Source organism: Symphodus melops, assembly GCF_947650265.1.
Source record: "Symphodus melops genome assembly, chromosome: 1".
NCBI lineage: Eukaryota > Metazoa > Chordata > Actinopteri > Labriformes > Labridae > Symphodus > Symphodus melops.
Genome location: NC_136691.1, coordinates 32,810,655 through 32,824,390, shown reverse-complemented (window position 1 = coordinate 32,824,390; position 13,736 = coordinate 32,810,655). Strand labels below are relative to the sequence as shown.

The 13,736-nt window shown below is 40.6% G+C and overlaps 1 protein-coding gene across 3 annotated transcripts; it reads left to right on the top strand.

Moving 5' to 3' along the window:
* Positions 1 to 7,516: 7,516 nt before the first annotated feature.
* Positions 7,517 to 11,846, top strand: LOC306829457 (LIM domain transcription factor LMO4.1). Of its 3 annotated transcripts, XM_079352499.1 has the most exons (6): positions 7,518 to 7,911; positions 8,610 to 8,842; positions 8,933 to 9,029; positions 9,349 to 9,507; positions 10,683 to 10,734; positions 10,812 to 11,846. In XM_079352499.1, the coding sequence occupies exons 2-5, from the start codon at positions 8,628 to 8,630 to the stop codon at positions 10,689 to 10,691; spliced, it is 480 nt and encodes a 159-aa protein (XP_079208625.1). In that variant the 5' UTR covers positions 7,518 to 7,911; positions 8,610 to 8,627; the 3' UTR covers positions 10,692 to 10,734; positions 10,812 to 11,846. The 3 variants fall into 3 exon arrangements, with proteins under 3 accessions (XP_079208626.1, XP_079208625.1, XP_079208624.1); XM_079352500.1 differs by having other exon boundaries at positions 7,517 to 7,911; positions 8,613 to 8,842; positions 10,683 to 11,846; XM_079352498.1 differs by having other exon boundaries at positions 10,683 to 11,846.
* Positions 11,847 to 13,736: the final 1,890 nt, after the last annotated feature.

Sequence of the window (13,736 nt, the reverse complement as noted above, 5' to 3'; positions counted from 1 at the left end):
CTGGCCTCTGGCTTCCTCTGAAAAGGCCCGAGGAACGTTCTGAGTGAGTCAGTCGGTGTGGGCTTTATCTCTCACAAATCACCAGTCTCAAATTACAACAAGAGCAGAGATAGTCAGTGTGGCGTTGTGAGAGATTCTAAACTGCAAGACAGCGGTGAAATCATTATGGGACCAGCTGGGAAACAAGGGTGAAACATTTCGTAACTTAATGGACAAATATTCGTCAGAAGTTATTAAAAATAAAAAAGTGACATGGGGGTGTGCTAGTGCCTTAGTGGGTGGCACAGGTTTGAATCTGACCTGGGCCTCTTTCCCGCTTCACACTCTCTCTTCTACACTGTCCCATCTCTAAAAATAAAAAGGCAAAAAAAGCCTCAAAATAAACTTTTGAAGGAAAAAACATGAACTTAACTTTGATGAGTACCACATTGATTGATTTTATTAAGCATTTTGACTGTTGCTTTACTGGATCCAGAAGTGACCATGTTTGAGCTCAAGATGTAGACTGGTTAGCCAAGGCAACAGCCAGTTGATACCAGAGGTTAACAAATTAACTTGCTTTTTTAACGACAGTATTTCACACATTATGATATTCTCTTTGTGATGGGAGCTGATAAAAGTTAGAAGCATCGCCCCTAATTATTCATGACTTCAAGCCTTACCTTTCAACAGGTGGGTGACTGTAAGGATCCAGAGTAGTGGGCCGAAATTGAAAATCCTGGGTATCTTTTTATTTAGATTTGTTTCTGGGCATTTTTCCGCCTTTATTCTTGAAGAAGGACAGTGGAAAGAGACGGAAATCAGGGCGAGAGAGTGAGTCTTGACATGTGGGAAAGGAGCCACAGGCTGGATGTGAACCTGGCTCGATACATCGGGACGCGCACACAAACCACTGCCCCACCAACGCCCCGATCCTGGGTGTCTTAAAGGTATCCCCACAGGGATAACCTCAAACATGACAAACGGTTGAACAGGAGGGGAAAAAGAACCAAAGAAGTTCCAAGCCAAAAAACAGGCTCCCTTTGCGGAATAGCCATGAGAAACAGAACCACCACTGAGCAGCTGATGAGAAACTAAAAGACAACAAACTCTCTACAATTAAAACACCACCACCAGTCCTTTGTTTAAAAAGAAAAACAGGCCAGGAATTCCCAGCCCCAATAAACTGGAGAGCTGCTGGAAACAGTCATCAAGTCAAGAGGTACTACTACACACGAAACACTGAGGCTGTGTTCAGTCTGCTGCCCAAATCTGATCAGAATCCAATTTAACTGACTGACTGTCCACATTACAAACTGTAAGTCACCAGATCCGATCTGCCCGTCCATATTGACGTGGTCTGATCCACATTGATTTATATGGTTACTGGTTACGCCCAGCAAAAACAACAGCATAATGGATGACAGAGAAGTGTGATTATTTCTGATGTAAACAGTTTTACGGAGCAGTCTGTCCGCGGGTTTGTGTTACTACGTTTGTTTTTATTCTTGCTGTTTTCTTTCACTGACCAAAATTAACTTCCAAGTTGTCGGATCTACGTCATTGCTATTTTCCGATGGTGTCGCATTGAGAGTGACACAGAAGACACATTGAAGAGAGACGTTCAGATTGAGTTGGATTTGTAGGAATAAGATTTGAAAGCACCTCCATATATGTTTTGATTTAGTTTTGGAAAAATCAGATCTCATGTTACTTTTTGTGTTCAGAATGGCAAAAAATGGAACTACATACAATCTGGATTTCCTAAAAATCTGATTTGGAGGTGCAATGTTAACAAGGCCAGAGAGAATCTTTGATTATCCCTGATGAGGAGATAATGAGTCGGCACATCGAGTGCTGCAACTCAGCGGAATAGGTTTAACACACCTGGGCCAAATCAGGTTCAATCAGTCACACACACACACACACACACTTGACACTGCACTGAGATGATTACCCACCCACACTCAGTCGGTGCTTCTGAATTGCAAAGTGCCTGCACAGTCTGAAGGTAGACAGTCCCTTCTATCTGTGCTGTTTACTGATACTGTTCAGTCCTACTTTGTCTGATTCATTCAGTGTGGAAGTCGAAGGAGCACTGTAACTCTGACATTGTAATATTTAAAATGGACTCACTGCAGTCCAAAGTCAAAACACTGGACAGACCTAGACTTGATGCTCACGCAGGTTGCCATGTGGTGAACACTGAAGCTTCAGTGTTTAGCCAGCTCTTCATCGGTCTGTAAACCTTTCTGCGTTCTCATCTCTCTCCATTTTCCAAAAGCATCTCCAATATTGATCCATAGAGATCCAGAGGCTTTAATGGTCGGGTACAATCACTTCCATCTGAACCTGATCACTTACCTGCTTTAATCCAACAAATCCAGACCATTCAGGACCAGAATCTAAAGTTAGAAAGAGGACATACTGGCTGCTGATGTTGTTGTCAGAGAAGCTAGCACTTCAACACAGCATAATACCTTGATATATATATATATATATATATATATATATATATATATATATATATATATACCCTGTTGATATAGTAAGCTCAGTTTATCATCTAATTCAGCAGATATCTTACACATTGCTCTGTTAAGCTCTGCTCTTTGGACTGGTTGTAATATTACTTAATTATTATTTTTTTTTTAATCTTGCATCTGAAATTTAACAGTGAATGGATAGTTAGTTTTCCTTTGCTTCCTCTTTGAACAGGGTGAGTTCTTTCACCATCCAACCGACAGGCAGGAAACAAAAACAACACACGGCATACCACCTCACCATGGAGACACCTTCACCATCTGCTGTCGTCACCGAGGGCGCCACTGGTTCCCGTTAGACCCAGACAGTTCAACATCATCACCTTTGATGACGATGTTTGTCTTCTTGGGCTGTTTGGTTGGTGTAAATTCGGGGAAATGATCCCAGCAGCAGAGTTGTTGTACACGAAAGCTGGTGTCCCATGACAACATTTGACTGCTCATTTGTTTAAGAGGCATTTTAGTGAAATACATGGCATTGTAAGAACCACAAATTCACATCTATTTGGATCATTTTTAATGACTGGTTTCTCATGAAAATGTAAATTAAGGCTTGATTTCATTTCTTCTTCAATCAAAGGTCAAACAGTGTGCATCTTTATTTCCATTGAGGCTCATTCAGTCAGAAAAGAGCTGAAGAACTGGCAGCTATTGATTCTGCATTCATGCTAAATTTAGCGCCTGTCTGTAATTGAAAACCTCATCAGAAGAATAATTTAGACTCTTTTTTTTGCCAGAGCTGACGTGTCCTACGTAGAAGGAATCTCTACTACTGACAGAAATAAATGAATTCAAGTTGAACTTCTCTCCAAAATTAAAAAGTGAAACTCTTGGACCTGCGTGTAAGAAAGACTAAAACATTGCCTTCAAAATGAAGTCACTTCATTTTAATTGGGGTTTCACTGAATATCGAATATGGCTTACCATTAGGAAAAAAAGAAAAATATATACAACTTTAAGCAGCTTCACAGTCACTCTATGGATTGGTTCCCAACATGGGATCCTGGTCCTCCCAGGTGGGAGCAAAAGACCACAGGAGGGGTCACAAGGCTGAGTCTGCTCTGAAGTTGTCCAATTGAATTTGAACAAACCAGCAAAAATCACGATCATGCACTAACTGGATAGTTACAATGGCCTTTCAGTGAGCACAAGAGTGTCTGGAACGATTCTGTTGGGATTTTATCAATGAAATCTTTTAAGATGAAAGTTCATTTCTGTCAGCCATATCGTTATCTTTCAGTAGAAACTATGTTGTAATGTTTAATTATTAGAAATAGTTTTTATTAGTTTTAGCGGTTCCAGTGCAGCTCTAGCTGCAGACGGTCGTCTTTCACTCCATGACAACCTGGTGACTGTGAAGACATCAAGCATGACTCATTTCCAAAGCAATACCACCGAACTCATTTGCCACTGAGATGTTTTCCCTTGATAGAGAGGAAATAGAGCCTGAGGTGGAAGGATCTTTTGACATCACAGTGAGGGGGCTTCATAAATCTGATATCTTGGCAGCCTGTGGTGCTGCGATGCTCCACAGCAGTTTGATTTGGCCGGGAACCCAGACTGGAAGTTACAGGTGTCTTCCAGCCTCACGGAGAGCCGTGACTTTCAGCATGGCCTCGACAGAGGAACAGGAAGTATGTCGGAAATCAACGAGGCCTCAGTGAGCAGTGGAAGTTGGCAACAGAGGAGGAAATCCCCCAAACCCTCCAAAGGAATTAGCCCAAAGGTTCCTTTTTAACACAATGTGGGATGATAACAGATGTCTGAGTGTAAAACGTTATTGGCAGAAAACAAACAAGTGGAACATGACTCATCCTCTTGAAGAGTGTCACAGCTCACACGTTTATAGATGGAAGTCAACATTTCCACAAAGGATCCTGTTTAGACTGAGAACTCACAGCAAAGTAAACACTACTGTGACGTCAACGCTGATTCTAAAGACGACATTTAGCTTTATGTCAAGGCTTCATCGACTATTTCTACAAAAGACTCACCACTGTCAAAACATTTTTTGTCATTTTTTAAATATTTATTTTCCCGCATAGTATCCACTACTACTGCTATCATGAACCATACACTTTCTTCAATAGAGACAACTAGTCTCAAAGAATCACCATGACTGATTGATTCTTTAACCGGCTTCATTTAGTTAAGTTGGGTTTGTTAGGATCCCTATAAGCTGAGGTTTTGCTGCAGCTGCATTCTTCTTGGGGTCCACAACAGGCTGACGTCTTACAACTGAAGATCAACATAACACTAAACAGGACGTCATTCTGTGGAGCAACTTAAGATCTGAACACATGATATTACAAATCTTAAGGGACATGACAAAACATCAACACAATAAGTACATCTTCTGGCAGAATAATTTGAGACATTTTTCAGAAAGTAACAGTGATAAGCAGTAATTCAAGTTGTTTAAAATGAAGGCAAGGTGGAGGTTAAGAAAATTGGGGTTCCTAAATCGGCCACTTGAGGCTGGTACCAAACGCCTGGTCTTATAAATGTCCTGTTTCTCACACACTGTATTACTCACCCATTTGGTTAACGGGTTGTGGATAGCTGGGGCTGGAATAATGTCAAACTAACTACCATGGGTGATGATATCCAAATATGCGAAGCCACAGGCTGCCACATCTTTTAATGATTTGTTTACATAATTTTCCAGCCATGCCACCCTAAACACGTCCAATCTCGTCCAACCCTCAGGGATACTTGTACTTGCTGTACTTGTGCAACCTTGTGCTCCCTCCAGTGGTCACACTGCACAGCAAAAATACAGACAGACATACAAAACAATAGCACTGAAATACACACACAAAAGCCATGCAAACAAGGTCATTTACTTTATTTCCCAAGTAAATCTGGTATTAAAAAATGAAGCCAACCCAGAAGTGTAAAATCCTGCAGTTCGTCGAGTGTTTTATTTGAGGCTGGCTCCAGGAACACTGGAAGTCACAAAACACCACAGGCAAAAAAGACATGTTCAAAGCCTGGTTAAAAAAGTGAAATAGGACGGATTAGTTATTGTACTCACTGGCTCACACTGTATGGTTTTTATAAACGATACATGTCATCTACAGTATATTTAATGGCGTAGCTGACGTGATTGATGGGTGGGCTCGATATAACCATTTGTCAAGAGGCTTAAAACCCGCCTCAGCTCCAGTTCTCAGCCTTTACTTAAGTTGACTGAAGTTCCAGCATGGTGTCGGCTGCCGATGAGCCTCCAGAGCCCCCTGCAGGAACAGATCGCTGATGACACTCAGGCTCCATCCGTTCATATTTACATATTTTGTCTATGGTTTAAAGTATTGAAGTGAATGTAAACACATGATTTACATCACAATAAATTATGATCCTATACCTACTCTGCATTGATGATTAGTATGGTATGATTCACTTTGAATAAGTGTCTGTTTTATCTATTTAATTTTGAAATACAAGCATATACTGTTTGATTAGATTAAAAACAAATGCCAAATGTATACACATATTTCCTTTAAAGAGAGTTTGTAAATTGTCCTTGAGAAACTTTAATCTGGTGATAAACTTGACCCTGAATTTTTGATACAACAGTGTGCTATACCAATAAAAAAACTTCCACAGACACACACATATCACAGCATATCAGACAGAATATGAATAAGAAAGACACAATGAAAAAAACAAGAGAAGTTGTTGTGTGTCCGTGTAGTTGTGAGAGCAACTTCTTTAACATGGAGATAGATTAAAAACCTTCACGTCTGCGACTTGAAACATTACAGGGCACTGCCCTCTAGTGGACATCAGCTAGAAGTACGCAAAGCAGCACCCTCACTGCCCTAACTGTGTCATGAGGGAATCACATGAAGAAGAATTCTTTGACATACACTATATGTAAAAAGACAACATTTCTCTTAGCCCTGCATTAGCCTATGCATGTATGCATATACCATATTTCATTTAGTTTGTTTTAATCTTTTTAAGATTAACAGTTTAGAGGAATACTTGTTTTTTTTGGCATTACTAATAATGAAAAGGTGCAGGAGGGAAAAAAAACTGCCCTTTGTATAAGCATAAAAGTAAAACAGATAAAACAATACATTCAGTATGTTCTACCTACTGCAGATTATGCAAAAGAGAAATCTAAACATCCATATATGATTCTAAAGATTACACAATTATTATATTTGAATTAAAAAAGGACTATACAGTTGGATTATACATTGTAAAAACACATGAAAATGAAATATGATGCATTCATGAAAATAAAATCACCCATTGTGTTTCAAATGTGATCATTCTTAAAACAATGTCCAGCTACCCAAATGATTCATTCACATAAAGAGCGATAGTACGATTTTACTTAAAAAGAATAAAGGTCTGAAGTTTATTAATATGCTGGTTTAAACATCGTTTTAGAGAAGGATTGTAGCAGCCAAAGTGAAAATGATTAAAAAATCAATTTTCCATTACATGTACCAAAAACATATTCAACATGTTGGCATCACCTGCTGGATGACATTGCACTGGAATCATAATGTTTGTGACAATTTAATTTGAGATAAGTAATTTTCCCAAAATTATTTTTAAATCATCAAATATTATTATTGTTTTTACATTAGTGTTTTGATTAATTGATTAATATATTGATGAATGTGAAACCCATCTACGCTTGGTAGCCTATATTTGATGATTTATTGTCTTAAATTGTTTACATTTCTCCATAGATTTTTTTTTTGTAACAATAATTATACAATATACATAACAGTTTAAAAGAGGAGTACTCATGGATATAAACTATTACAGTACCCCATCATTTCTACTGAATTATTATTTTCAACATGAAAAGCTCACACACGGTATGTTTTGGCCATTAGGGAACTGAATGCGAGGCGAACGTGCACATTAACCATAGACTGTAAATATTAAGATCCAATATAAACTCATAAATCATCCTGACTTCGGACACGCCCCCTGCTCTCCTATTGGCTCCGGCGCGCTTCATCTACTGCGCCCCCCCTTCAGTAATTTAAATAGCCCCTTGCGCAATTTGATGAATAGTGTCGCTGTCAAAAGCGTCAGAAACAGATGAAGAGTCGTTAACAGACAGACAGCTGTGAGAGAGCAGAGGAAGAGGAGCTGCGTCATGTCTCTGTCCCACGGGTACATGTAGTTATTTATCCGCGCAAGGCTGGATGTCAACCGGGGAGAGTTTCTTCAACTGTTCCCGTCAGTGTGCTGTCCTAACCCGGGTTAATGTCAACCGTGTTCTCGAGAACTATGGAGTCCACGACATGTCAAGTCTGAGTGCGGGTTTCCAGCTCTAACCCTGTCGAGATTCTTGTGAATATTTCTTCCATCTTTTCAAACTTCAGCGCAAGAGGGAAACCTTTGGCTCGTGAAGGTAACGTCTCTTCTTTTTCCTGTTTTTTTTTTTCTTCCATTCGCGCGCGCGCATTTTAGAATTAAAACCAACATTACTTAAAACTTTACATGATAAAAAGAAAAACGCTTACATGTAATCCTACACAAAAGTGTAATTCTATACTTTATTATTTAAATCGTATTAATATTCCTGGCGTTCTTCCAAAAAGTGCCAAAATGAATAAAAAACATCCCAGGAATGTAAATGCGTAAAACATTAAATCCATTTCCAATTGTTCAACACTAGTTTTTAAATCATAATAAGTCATTATATTAGTTTAATAGTACTAAATATAAAGGGTTAAAAACGTGAAATAGCCTTGTGTAAATATGAACTTTCACGTGCTGCTTACAGGAAGTATTAACACATTACCTGTGTTTAACCTGTTACAGCTCCAACAGTAACACTCACATTGATCATGTACTGTCATGCTGAGGTTTGTCTGAGCCAGAGGACATTACTTTTGTGTGTTCATCTTACTTTAAATCAGATCAGAAAACTTTACTACTCCTTAGCCACCTGATCAATTCGAATACACAGCAAACAATGAGGACAGCACAGTCCTGATACACAACAAGTAAACATAAAAAACACTTGAAAAATCATTTTAAAAGGTGATTCATTGGACGAAGCTAAAAACCGGTATCATTTGTTAAAACTGTGTTCTTTGTGTCAAGGAGTATTGTGAGGGCATCATGGTGAACAGCCAGGCGTCGGGCGTACCACCGGCCCCCAGGTCGTGTGCAGGATGTGGGGGGAAGATTGCAGACCGCTTCCTTCTCTTCTCCATGGAACGCTACTGGCACACACGCTGCCTCAAGTGCTCTTGCTGCCAAGCCCAGCTGGGGGACATTGGCACCACCTGCTACAGCAAAGGGGGCATGATTCTGTGTCGGAGTGACTACATCAGGTTAGAGGCAGGAAGAGGCGGAGAGGAAGCTGCTGGTTTCAGATTGGGAGGCTGTGCACACTGAGCAATCTGTGTTTTCTGTGTTTGCAGACTGTTCGGGCACAGCGGGGCGTGCAGCGCCTGCGGCCAGTCGATCCCAGCCAACGAAATGGTGATGAGGGCGCAGGGAAATGTTTACCACCTCAAGGTAAATCCCCTGATCTCACATCAGCACACTTTGTCTCCCGCTGCTTGTTTGACAGGAACATCTGGGATTTTTTGGGGGGAGAGACAGCGAAATGGGAATATGTGTCGGCTCAGTGTGTCAGGGAAGAAAGGAAATGTGCCCTCCATCTTTTTTCTTTTTCTAAGTTTACTGTTTTACTTTGAATGCGGCCAATTTGAAGAGGTTAAGGCTACATTTTTGGTGCTCCAGTGCTTATTCATTCATCCACTTTTGATCAGAAGCAGATAGTTCCCTGAATTTGATCAACACCTGACCTTTTGTTCATTTTCTTCTTCTGCAGTGTTTCAGCTGTGCCACCTGTAGAAACAGGCTGATGCCTGGCGATCGCTTCCATTACATCAACGGTACCATCTTCTGTGAGCACGACAGACCCGGCGCTGCCTTGCTCAGCAGCCACCTGCCTCCACTTCAGAACAGCTCAGTGCTGACGGACCAGAAGGTGAATCGAAGGGTTTCTGATACAACACAACAGAAAACATCTGTAGATACAGCAGAGCGTTACTTCTCCCGGCAGGAACGTCCCTGTAGTGTAATGGGTTTCATAGATCAGAGGAAAAGGGCTGCAACAACACAGAAATGTTAATAAATGTGTGTAAAAAAAATCTAATTTGCTATAACGTGCCGGACGACATGAAAACAGTTGAAAGAGTCAGAGAGAAACACGTGAACAAAAGAGATGTCATCATAGAGACAACAGGACGTCGTGGAATATAACAGCTTTAATTCCTACATCGGTAGTAGTTTGAAATGTAATCGGTTAATAATAAATGTAAGTTTACTACATTTTTCCGTAATCACTGTTAATTCATATTTATAATCAAACATTCTGAGTTCAACTTTATTTACTGCTGCGGTCATCTCTGAACCAGGAGGTTGGGGGTTCCATCCCCAGCTCCTGCAGCCACATGTCCGATGTGTCCTTGAGCAAGACACTTAACCCTCAGTCTCTCCATGCAAGAGCAACCTCTGACATCAGGGTGTGAATGTGACGGTGTGACATGCTGTGTAAAAAAGCTCTGAGTAGTCAGAAGACTAGAAAAGTCTATTTACCGTTTACTGTTAAATCCCATTCGTACACATTTATACGCCACAGCCAAAGAAGTAGGAGCAACTGGATGTTGAATGTCTTGCTCAAGGACACATCGGACATGTAGCTGAAGGAGCTGGGGATCGAAGCCCTGACCCCACACTGCCCCATTAGATTTGACCTGTCATTAAACTGATTTTACCCAAACACGATTTTGAATGAGTGATAGTTTATAATTTAACAGCACTTTTCTTGACGAGGATACAAAGTATTTATATATTTATAATCTGAATAAATCTTTGAACAACATGCCTCTTGTGCTTGTTGTTTCATAAAAGTATGTTTGGCTTTTTTTTTTTTACTTAACAGAAATCTTCACGTCTACTACTGAAGAATGTATGCTTTTTAAAACCCAAGACTTTGAAGAACAAATCTGGAAAATGTACTTTGACAAGAATTCCCAGTGCCTGTTAAAATCAGTGTATTATTAAGCTCTTAAATCAAACTGAACACACAACTTAGAAATGAATGTAAACTTGAAATGTTTGGACTTTGACTCTAAATCAATTCCCTCTCTTTACCGACAGGTCTGCTGAGCAGCAGGCGTCCTGTGATTTTCCCTTTGGAGCTTCACTTCCAGTCAGTGCAACTTTTCCTCTCCCGCTTCTGCCGCCATGACATGGACTCTCTTCATCACAGTGCCTCTCTTCCTACAGAGAGGATGCAGCTTCTCACCTACAATATCCCGTCCATCACCACATCAGAGATCCTATATACGGCGTGTAAAGTCACATTTTTGTTGTGTTCTGTTGAAGTTGTCTGTGCCTCATGCAAAGACTTGCAGACTATGTGGACTGAACTGGCAAAAAAGGCTCCTTGAGGACTAAGACAAACATGGAGGAGGACAATGAAGATGAACGCCTGCGCCAACTAGAAGAGGAAACAAAAAGACGCTTGAGTGAACGTTTGATGGACTACTGTAAAAAGACTGTCACAGCTTTGCTAATGCCGTGCGAGCGTCAGTGCTTTGGATGAACTCTTGATCTCTTGTAAATATTGTTACCAGATAAACACGCTGAAGATTGGATATCAAATTGACAGGTGTCAGGCACATGTGTATGAAGGGACAGAAAAGTTAAATCTGACAACTGCACTAGAAATTGTTTTAAACTCTGCAGCAAAACAAAATGTTCCTATCACCTGTAACGCTCTGCACAAAACAACAGGAGCCACCCAGTGAAGTTTTTTTCTTCTGTAGAGTTTTATCAGCTGCCTGTTCAGTGTGTAAAAAAAAAAAAGTGGAGTGAAAAACAAAAATCCTATTAAAACATTTTTTTCCCGTTACAGTCGAGCCGAGGTCATTTTGAAGCCCCTTAGCGGCATTAGAGAGCCGTTGTATTGCATGGTACTTACTAGCATGGTGGATGTGACTGTCTGCCTCACTCTCTTTAGCCCTGTATGGTGAAAACATGCCTGATTACCCAGAGGAATGGAATTAGGGGGCTTGAGCTCTGACCATTTACAGAAGCAATTAAACATGAGCCGTGTATCTGTGCTGTGCTGCTCCTGGGAGGCTGAACTTGGGGCATATCCCGTGGCTGACTGGCTCGGTGGCTGCCTGCCTCTAATAAAGCCTAATCTGAAAGCAGGCTAATTAAAGGGGAGTGGCCCCTTCTACATCCAGGGCATTTGAAACAATCTGATGTATTTACTGTTTACCATGTTCCAATTAAAGCTCCCACACAGCCTGATTTGTTTCCCATCACAGCTCTTTGTTCTCCGCCACTCTCTGCACGGCTTCTGAAAATTATTTTCCTAAGCTGCATCTAATTTGCTCTAACTCGATGCCTTTTTAATGCTTTGTAAAAACTTAGAGTCTCTGCATACCATTGCAGGTTTGGAGTTAATCTTGGTGGTGAAGTGCGCAGAGTGCAGAAAGCTCGAGATATTATCTTGTTCTACTTTCGCACCTTGCCTGGGAGCATGGCAGCCGTCAAACTCGCACCTTAATGCGCTTAGCTATTTCAAAACGTCCCACTTGTCATGGTAGGTGCTGATACTGCATCAATTATTTATTCCACGTCTGATCAGGAAGCGTCACGCAAATTCATTAACGTATGCAAATGATCACAATTACAATTATCTTTGTATCATGATGATGAAGAAATAAAACCTCGGCACATTCCCGAGTCCCTCAGCACCACAAGTTACACTTTGCATTCAAACTAATCAAGCCTCATCTGCCTTTTGCTAATTAGCCGGAACGTTTTCAGATGCCAATTAGCAGGTCTTATGAAAAGGCTCTTTGCCATGAGGCGTTGTCTTTTATCAGAGCTTCTGCAGGTGTGTGGCTCACCATGTAGCTTCTGTCATAGGAAAGTGTTTATTCCCACTAATTAATCATATTAACACATGCAGATGAGTGTAATTGCCTGAGCTCCCACACCTTATACTGTGTGAAGACACAAGATGATGCCAGGATCTATTTAAATGCTTATGATGAAGAGAAAGAGGACCGGCTTCCTTCTCATCACGACACTCCTGTGATATTGATCCAAGATGGCTGCCTTCCTCCAGCTCTTCTCTGATGCTGATCCGCTGGTCCGTCAGCCAGAAGCTCGCTGGAATCGGACAATGTGCTGGCTAACTCCTCTCTGCCACTGTCCAGTTTGCTTTGTGTGACCAGATGTGAACAGCAGGACAATTCCGGTCTGAGCTCACACTTTCATTAACAACAGTGAATGTCTCTCAATTGGAGTAGTCTACCTGAACTCTCTACTACTACTCTTTGATGCTAAAAAAATATAATGTAATGCAGGATGCAAGCTGTATAATGCCCTGACCCCGAATGATTAGCAACAAATAAACCTAACTAAACTAAACTGAACCAGCATGTTAGCTTAATGTTATTTATTAGGTTGATGCTATGCTAATCAGGCAATACTTGTGAAATTAAGAAGAGCACTGGTTATTAGTCTTCTGCATACAGCTACATTTAAAAACATAAATGTAACTCATACCTTCCGATCCAAATCTTGTCTTACTTGTTTTTCCACTTGTGTTTGTTTACATGATTCATAATTGAGATCACATGAGGAAATAATGTGGAAGACTTGACACAGCACTCAACACGGAAATTACAATAATAGGAACAAGTTATAAACACTGTTTGAAGCACATGTAGCTGATTGGTGATTCTAAAGTGTTTAGGTCCTAAGAGAGTCCACCAAACAGCGTTCATCGCTGTAGTGTTATCAATAAACTGACACCAAAGATTCCCAAAGGTAACTACAGAAACCGCATTTATTTCTGCAGTATTGTGCATAATCAAGTAAATTGATTTTGATATGTTGATACTGTGACTAGTTCATTCACGTTCTGTCAGCCTGTTAGCTAGCTAAGCTAACTAGTCGACTGCCAATGTCCCAACTCTGTTTCGACTAGCAGTGTTGCACACAGTAGACTGCTCTGCTAAGATAAGCTCACTCATGTTAAATGTCAGAGAACATTATACTTGTGGAAGTGACTCTCCACAGCAAAGGCTAGACAAGTGTCTTTCACTCATGTACTATTAAATCACATTATCTGTTCACATACAACTATCTGGCTTTCCTTAAAGTCTTTTCTCTCACAGACAGACG